Source organism: Chelon labrosus (assembly GCF_963514085.1).
Source record: "Chelon labrosus genome assembly, chromosome: 19".
In the NCBI taxonomy this organism is placed as follows: Eukaryota; Metazoa; Chordata; class Actinopteri; order Mugiliformes; family Mugilidae; genus Chelon; species Chelon labrosus.
The window spans coordinates 20,409,680-20,418,801 of NC_140352.1; the positions used below are offsets into that span (position 1 = coordinate 20,409,680).

At 40.8% G+C, this 9,122-nt stretch overlaps 1 protein-coding gene across 1 annotated transcript in view; it reads right to left on the reverse strand.

Annotated features, from left to right (window-relative positions):
* The window catches only part of ankfn1b (ankyrin repeat and fibronectin type III domain containing 1b), a 97,301-nt gene extending 88,391 nt beyond the window's left edge, over positions 1-8,910 (reverse strand). The window contains exons 1-2 of the mRNA XM_084567506.1: positions 8,383-8,910; positions 2,597-2,835 (exon numbers count right to left, since the gene is read on the reverse strand). Coding sequence (XP_084423632.1) covers positions 2,597-2,835; positions 8,383-8,662 — 519 coding nt within the window. The 5' untranslated portion in view covers positions 8,663-8,910. The remainder of the gene's footprint in view (positions 1-2,596; positions 2,836-8,382) is intronic.
* Positions 8,911-9,122: the final 212 nt, after the last annotated feature.

Consider the following 9,122-nt stretch of genomic DNA (forward strand, 5'->3'; position numbering starts at 1 on the left):
AGACAACAATGTGTGACCCCTCACCCCAAAACACACACGGCAGGTCATCAGATCCAGTGCTGTTCCCATCGCGAATCAAGCTGCTAAATTGTGAAGAGTGATAAAAGTTGGCTTCAAATCTTCTTCCCTTCTTAAGTTCAGAGTTCAATGACGGTCTGACTTCGGTCTAGGATCATACCCACATGAGCTCCTACTCCAAACAGCGAGGTCGAGTTCATGGGTTCAGAGATGTGATGGAAAATAAGATTAATAAAAAGTCCTTTCAATTCCTGACATGTGCAGTCTGTTTGAAGTCCAGACAGTTTGTGACAGCTTTAAAAAAGATAAAAAGAGCTACTTTAAAGTAATTCCTCTGCACTTAGCAATCAGACGAGTCATCAGCGTAATATCTTCTTTGCAGCCATATTTTAGAGAGCTGCCATCTACATCCAGGAGTACTTTGCAGGAAAAAAAAAGTGCACACCTTAAGTCTCCCACCAGACTATCCCCTACATACACCCGTGTCGTGTTGCACCTGTGACACTGGAGAATCAATTACAAAGCTAGGGCTGGTAATGAGGTCTCCAATTACCTGATCCAGTGACCGAGGGACAATATACAGGTCTTCAATCTTTAATGCACATTCACCAAGCCTGCTGCTGCCCATGTCTGGAAGCATTACCCCCCAAACAAACACTAAACCCACTGAAACAAAGTAAAGCTTTGATCAGAGCGTAAGACCATTATACTTCCAAGTTAGACAAATTATGAAAAAAGGGGTTGAGGTCCAACACATTTTGAAGCTGGAAACTTGTCAATAGCTTTGGATGTACAAAGCTGATAAACTGACTGATGGTACTTTAAATGCCTAAACTATACAGCTGTAGTGATAACAGTCCTGTGACTATACACTGTATTTCAGAGATGTTAATTAAATCAATTTGATGCACAGAAGCAAATTTCATTGTCTCTCTCCTCACACGCTCACACACATAACCTATAATTAAACTTGATTTTTTAGTAGCTGAGCTTTTCTAATTAGGCAGAATAAACTTCAAAAGAAAACAATAACTAACATATTAAATATTGGTACATGTGCAAGCTAATATACATACACCAATCAGGCATAACATTATGACCACCTTCCTAATATTGTGTACATCTCCAATACAGCTCTGACACATCACAGAACGGACATGGGCATTTTGAGGTGAGGTTCCAGTCTAGTGAATTTGTAGGCCAGGTCAACACCTTGTGCTGTTTTTTGAGTTGTTCCTAAAGCGTTTTTGTGTGTGTGTCTGTGTCAGGCTGCATCCTGCTGGGGAGTGTCATTGCTATGGGATGGGGGTGCCTGGTTTGGTCTAGGTGGGTGATACATGTCTAAGTAACAACCACATCAATGCCAGGTCCAAAAGTTTCCCAGCAGAACACTGAATTGTCACAAGATGGTCAACGTTATTTACTTCCCTTGTCAGTGGTCATAATGTTATGCCTGATTGGTGTATATGCTATACAAAATATTCAGTAGTAATAGCAAAATGCAAAGTTGCTACAGACTTTGTCAAGACAATGTGAATTGTGTTGACGTTCGTAAGCATTTGCACCTTTTGTAATATCCTTAAGACTCTCAATCTGAAAGGGTATACACAGAGGAAGAGACTAGAAGCAAGTTACTTTTGCTTATGTCAACTTTGAGGCGACGACCAATACAGGCAGCTGATATAGTTGTATGACATTACAGAGTTCCCCAACGTTTACCACATGGAAACACCATCCATGCAGAAAGCGGGCTCGGAGCATCGGGTAAACCCAGATGCAGCGGCGGCATTGTTGATGGTATTTTATTTTAGAATACAGAGTGTTATGAAAAGAAGATGTAGCTCTATCCATACATTAGCAATATTTTTACTCTTTATTATATTTTTACAAGAGGGTTACCTAGGCAACGTGGAGCGTCCACTAGGGACCAACTGTTATTGCTACAAGCAATGAGCAACAAGCAAATCGCTTTATAAGTGGGCTGGACTTTAGATTTGTCGCTGCAACCTCCTCTTCATTAGCATTGATTACCAATATGCTTCTCTTGAAGTTCTTTGTTACATGTAAATAATCATCCTTGTTTTGTTTAACGTCTGTTTGAGAGTGTCAATGTGAAAATGTCACATAAAAGCCACAGAGATGCAAGTAGGGCAGATTGTGTAACTGAATTAAAGAGGATATAACGAAAGGAAAGAGAGTGTAAGGCAAGCTGTCTTCATTTGAGAGCGGCTGTGAATGTTTCCATGATGCAACATTCACAGCGAGCAAGAAAACTTCATGTCATGCTCGACTAAATGGCCATATGTACAGTAACAGCCTCTGAGGGGAAAACCTTCGATCCACCCAACATGTCTGTCTATTTGAAAGCCAAGGGTGATATCGTGCCATTGTGTTCTAATGAGCATCTATGCACGTGTTCCTGTGATGATGTTTGTGTGAACGTGTCAGAATGAATTCACTCCTTTGGATTTGGGTGTGTGAAAGAATAAAGTGTTGGAACTAATTACATAATTGGGTTGAAACAAACTAAAACGGGTTTTCTTTCAAATAAATTTGTATTTTAAGGAATCAAACTTACAAACTTCCTCTTCAGCTTCCCCTTACTGCTCCGGGTTGGCTTTTCCTCGACTGCAGTCCCTGAGCTGTAGTCGGAGCCCATGTCCAGGTGGTCATCCGCTGACACACTCTTGCGAAGGTAGGCGGCTCGTGCCCGGAAGTGGGAGAAGGGTGACTGGGAGCGAGGGCGTGCCGCGGTGCAGCCACTGTGCTCAGTCTCGTCATCGCCCTCCATGTCATCCTCCAAACGCCACAGTTCCCCTGGAAGACAAGATAATTATGAGATCAGAGTCCAGAAAGAGAATAAGAAAGTAGAAAAAAAAAAATGAGATTTTCGAGAACAAGACAGATCGGACAGCACAATTACTGGAAACTCATGCCACAAATTGCAGACTGTCATACAGTGACTGCTTCCATAAAATATTTCCAGACTGTAAGTACGCTGCCTTTTAAGGTACAATACTTTACAACCACAACATTATTCTCAGCCGTCCTTCTTAACAACTTGATTATGATTTCATATGCTGGGCAGAAATGACGGCTCATCTAAATATGAAGAGGAAGGAACAGATGTGCAGCAGCAGTGGTGTTCTCCAGCTCTGACATGAAGGCTGAGCTTTCCTAGTCACACAACAGAGATGGATGTATGCTGTCAGAATGTAGCTCAGCAGCACTAATAACAGTCAACTTCCATCGCCTCGCATTCGATGCTCGTCAGACGTCTTGTCAGTGTCAAACGCCTGACGAACAGCACTCATAAAACACTCACTGGCTTTTCAGTTACTTATTAATGTATGCTGGGTAAGCTACATCAGCTCTGTCCATCAAGACATTAAAAAAAGTTACAGGCTCAATCTCTACTTTATTAGGCAGTAAAACACTGAAGCACAGCCACATATAATTCAAATACAGTACATATAATCATTATAGGGCTTATGCAACTGATGGGAAATGAGCATTTTGGGTATTTGCCCCACTCCTCATAAATAAAATATTGATTCACATTAAGCACCGTGTAATGTAAAAGCAAAAAGCATTTTATAAAGAAACCATTACTGTAAATGCAACACAAGGTTGTAAACAAGCTGCAAATGTCTTGTTGTAACTGCTCCCTGGGAAGACCGGACGGAGGAGGCTGTGAGTGCGAGGCTAAATATCTTGAGCTCACATAGGAGTGCAAAAGGAACGGGTGGATGGCCCGCTGTGAGCCCATCGAGGTTTGCTGCAGGGTATTTGCAGGACAGCCTCTGCGTCAGTCATCCAGCCTCCAAGAGAGCCACCAAAAGCATAAAAAAAAAAAAGATGGGAGCTGCTTCGACACAAGTCGCCCAGGTAAGTGTATCTGATGATCAACGAACTGAAACACCCGATGACCCTGGGTACATCACTGAGGATGTGTCCACCTGATGCTTGAAAAACGACTAGCATTGCTAATATTAGCTCACATGGTTGAAGCTGCACTGCCCAGTGTTCTTCTCGTCAGGGATGAATAATATATGTACTTTTCCTTTATTATAGCTAGAAAATGATGGTTTGCATTTACAGTGTTATGGTACATTTCTGAGACTGCATTCATTGATTTCATATCTTACATATAAGCTTGTTTCATTTTTTTTAATCTGTTTTTTGAGTGTACTTTTCATTTAAGTTTAATCTGACAGCTTTCTATATCATTTTTGCAAAATAGGCCATCACGACAAATTAAAGACTACAATAACGTATCAAAACATTAAGACTCAGATGTTGCTGTAAGTTAGTACTATAATTAAAAGATCAGTAAATAAATCTGAGACTGAAATCGGGTACACTTATTATTTTACAGATGGATAACAAAGGTATCCTAGAGCAATAAATACAAAGTCTCACCAGTTGAAGCAAGGTTTCAGTGTTTTCATTAACTTGTGTTCTCGTAAATAATGTTCATTATTAAAAGATTTCAACAGCTGGTCTTCTGGCATTGGTTTTGAGCGAGCTTATGAATGGTCTTTAGAGTGTGAAATATTACAGTATCAGTTCCACTGTCTGAGCAGCAACCAAAACGCATCTGGCTTCCAAAGCTTAGCCAAATAACACTGCGACAGAATAACTCCCAACGTGAGCTCTGATGCGTGCTTGTCCTTAATAGGGGATGTAGCCTAAATCCGTGAATGAAGTCTAGCTGGGTTATTAAACAACTTTTTTTTTTTATTCAAATTGTCACCCCGCTAGAGAGACAGAGAGAGAAAGAGAGGCAGTATCTCGGTCGATGACAGTGGTTGCCAGGCAACAAGGAGGCACGTGAGACTGAACTCTCTCTCAATTTGATATTTGCAAGGGAAAACAGGCAGAGAGACAGACACACCACCAGACTCAGATAGTTAGTCAAGATGTAAAGGACATAAAATGGAACCACTTGGGCTAAATCAACCTGTCATAGACAATACAGTTTAGTCCAGGATCATTAGACACAGTAACAGGAAAAGATTTATGAGATTAGAACAGTGAGGGCTGAGGTTACAGTCAATGCTACTCTACAAAGTGGGCTTATGAATAAAATAACATTCTCACGGTCCAAACAAGACACATACAGGGACAGAGCGAGGTGAAGAGAGCTAGAGAGAAGGACGAGGAAGGACAGAGAGTGGTTTTATTCTTCTTTCATTCTTCCATTTTATGCTTCCACACCAGTGACAACCATGGCTGGAGGCATTATGGTTTCATGTTGTCAGTCTGTCCGGCTGCTCCATTCTCAAGAACACAATATCTCAGAGGCACCTTGAGGGGATTTCTTCAAATTTTGGTACAAATGTTCACTTGGTGCCAAGTATGACGTGATAAGAAGCTGGTGGTAACATATCAAGGTTACAGTGATCTCACAAAACACGTTTTGGGCCACAACACAAGAATTCATACGGTTATTAAGACAATGTTTAACACAGATGTCAAATATGTTTCCACACAATAAACATCCTCTCATTGGATGACAACCAGGGCAGGGGGCCTCCCGATCCTCTAGTTGTCCACTACTAAGGTGACTGTTACTGTGTCATGTGACAAAGCTCTCTCTCAGCCCTCTGTAAGTACTGTATCATCCCCAAAGCTGGACTCACACTCTCAAAGTATTAGAATCCTAAATCCTACCTGATTTTAAATCAGGAAATCACACCAAAAGAGGAACACACCTAGCTGTAAAGTTGTAATAACTTACAACTTTGCAACAAGCAAAAAGCGGCGGCATAGGGTCTCTGATTTTCAGTCATAGCTGGAGATGAGATTTTAACTGTCAGTGCTAATATCTGACAACAGTACCATGCTAGCTAACAGGTTAGTTAGACTGTTAACCATTACCAGATAACCTAGGCCGGACCTCTATGCAAAGTCAGAACAGGCAAGTAAGAAAATGATCCCTGAATCTGAAGATAAATCATTCCCAGACTCCTGCAGTTGGAGCCCTGCTGAAATGAAGACAGCATGTTCCTCACTGCAATCATAAATGTTAAAAGAGTAAAAACTTAAATCTTACCAAAACACACGTAGTACATTTTATTAAATTTCTGTCAGAACAGACAGGAACGTGAGCTGCAGGTCGACTGATTGGTCGAGGCATCCAACTGTGAGGCACTAATTGTAATTTCACATTTATCCATTAACATTAATCACAGAAAGCTGTTTGGGTATTAAATGTTAATCAGGAAAAGGACCAAATGAAGTGCTTAATATTAACTGAATTAAAACAAAAGGCAAATTCCTTCAAAAAATGTTGGCACATTAGCTTTAAGAAACACACAACTTAAATGCAAAACGTTCTCTTAAAGGGTAAGGGTCAGGTTAGGGTGGAATAAGTTTGTCTGGAAGGTTTACCATTGGATGACCTGATCTGATTTATAGTTTACTTGAACCTAAAGCTCCTCAGTGAACATATATTATCAAAACGACAACACAATCAGCTTTGATTAAAATTTGGACCAGCACTGACAGCAATCAGGAGTCAGCAAAAGAAGCGAGGCTGCAGCCAGACAGAGAAAGCAATCAAGAAAGAGAGGGCACACATTTGCCCTTGCTCTGTCAGCATCCTATCCCTGTTTATCATTCCCAACACAGCTCAAAATAACAAATCTGATCATGTTCTGAAGGTGTTTGAATACAAAATGCTGACTGTGTTGTTTCTTTTTAACGTGCTAGAGTTTAATTCCCACAGAGGTGGAGCTCTGCCAAGTTTTCTTGTATTAAACATCACAAATAGGGATGATAAAACAGCATCTATACCTTAATACCAGATCTCATCCATTAGGAGGTGAAGGGCAGTTTCAAGTTGTTGAGAAGTTGAGAACAATAAGTCAGTAGTGACAGACCCCTGTTGACTGTGTAAGTCCGTCGGTGCATGTGAATGTGGTGTAAGGATGTCTAACCTCAGGCACATACTGTAAATCTATAGCGATGAGCACTAATGCGATGGCCGTTGGCTTATTCAGGCTTGGAGGGAAGATTACTTTACAAATGACCCATTTTGCAAAAGTATCAGAGCTGCTTGAAGCAGAATCAACTTATGTGTAACTATCCACTGAGAAATTATGAATGCATTAGAAGATAGTGAATATAGGTCACTTTTAACGCAAGCAGAGGTTTTATAGGGTTGGTTTTAAATCCCTGGTTCCAATTATGACTTAAGGAATAAGCAAACTGATATATTAATACATACAGTGGACGATTCCTTGAATTAAAATACTTCTGTCCTACCTGTTTGGGTCTGGGTTTCTATGGATGAGCTCTTTTTCGGTTACCATAAATATAAGACCTAGTGTAGGGTTTCATTTCCCAAAAACATTTTCATCCTTTAAAAACCCTTATTTGTCCTTGACATGAAAGCTATCTGTGTTAGCTGGTTACAGCTTCAGGATTCTCTGTAGCAATTTTCCTTCTCGGGTGAAGGGGCACAGTGTTTGATTTATAAGCAAGAGTGGGAGCGAGAAAAGAGAGCGACAGCTGAGACAGTCAGGTGAAGCAGATATCAAAGCGGCACAACAGGTGTGGAAGTTTGAAGGGAAAAAGAAATGGGCCATATCTGACATATCTAAGAATACTTTAGTTGAAGCACTACTGCCCTTTACACTTTTGAATCATCGGAATACGACACTTTCCTCAAACTGTTTGAATTCAAATTAAGTTCTAATGCTGACATATTATGGAACTTTTTTACAAGCTTTGGCAGAATTACATTAGTGGACTAAGTAAACACAGAATAAGCACACAGACGTGTCTGTGAAGTTAAAGCAAAGGTAAGACATTTCACCACTCATGTGTGTAAGGTTTTTTATATGCCCACACGAAACTCACATCACTAAGGGTCTATAAACAACCCAATACTCACCTGCAATTGGAAGATGTCCAGATTAGCTCCCTCCAGACTTGACGCTTGCCACTTTTACACAGAAAAGATTCCTTTTCTCCTATGTTCGTCTTTGCTCTCTCGCTTTTCAAATACAGTAGATTGTATGGAATTGTTTCCCCAACCGCTGACTACTTAAACTAGAATTGCCATGAAGAAATCTGTGTCAGTCCATACCCAAATATTATAATATATGTAGTTAAAACTTTGCAGGAATCTAACAAAGGTGTTTTATCCTATAGTTAAGAGTAAAGAGTAGTTAAATGTAATCTGCTAGATCAAGTCACCTTTGATCACCAAATTCTAATCAGTTCATCTCTGAGTCCAACATTGAGTACATTTGTGCCAAGTTTGAAGAAATTCCCTCAAGGGGTTCTTAAGATGAGCATAAGAGTGATAAAAATGCTCTGGCTGTTCAGTTGCAGCTTCTGTTTCGTCTTTACCTGCAGGTGGAAGAGTGCAGGCCTTTGAGTGGCTGCTGGTAGAGGGAGGGGTCTTCCTGCGTGGAGGACTCCCACCTATGAGATCAGAGTGGTGGACCCTGGAGACCGTTGGAGACTGGGGGATGCTGGGCAGAGTGCGAGACTTAGCCAGTAGAGGTCTCTGCAGCTTCCTTTCCAGTGACCTGATTGGATTACATAAATGGTCAATTACATGGAGCAATACATTGATAGACAATAGTTTTCTTAGTGAGAAAGAGCACCTGCACATACACACAGACATACACTTGGACACATCCCGGTACAAAAATACAACTTACTCCTAATGAGCAACAAGAGCAGCTTTGACAGTGAATGTTGTTCTACCTCAGCACAATCAAGCTGAAGGTCATTTGCAACACTAGAACAGCAGATTCATATAACAGCAGTGGATACCACACTCTCTCCAAAGGTACATGAGTCACTTTCCAAAATCAAAAGAGACCTTTCCCTGTACCTTCAGTTCCAAGATAATATAATAGTACATTGCTACAAAATATGTGTTTCATATATATTAGAACCACTCCAATGACAGCTCTGATCAACTTGAGGATATCAAATTCAATAAAACACAGCCAGCATTTCAGACATCAGTCAGCCTGATAGAAGTGGAAGACATCTGACCTCCAGACCCTTGCGTGACAAGTTTGGGTGCTGAACACATGGTTCTAGCCTGAAACTCAGTTGAGGACATGCCAGCTGAG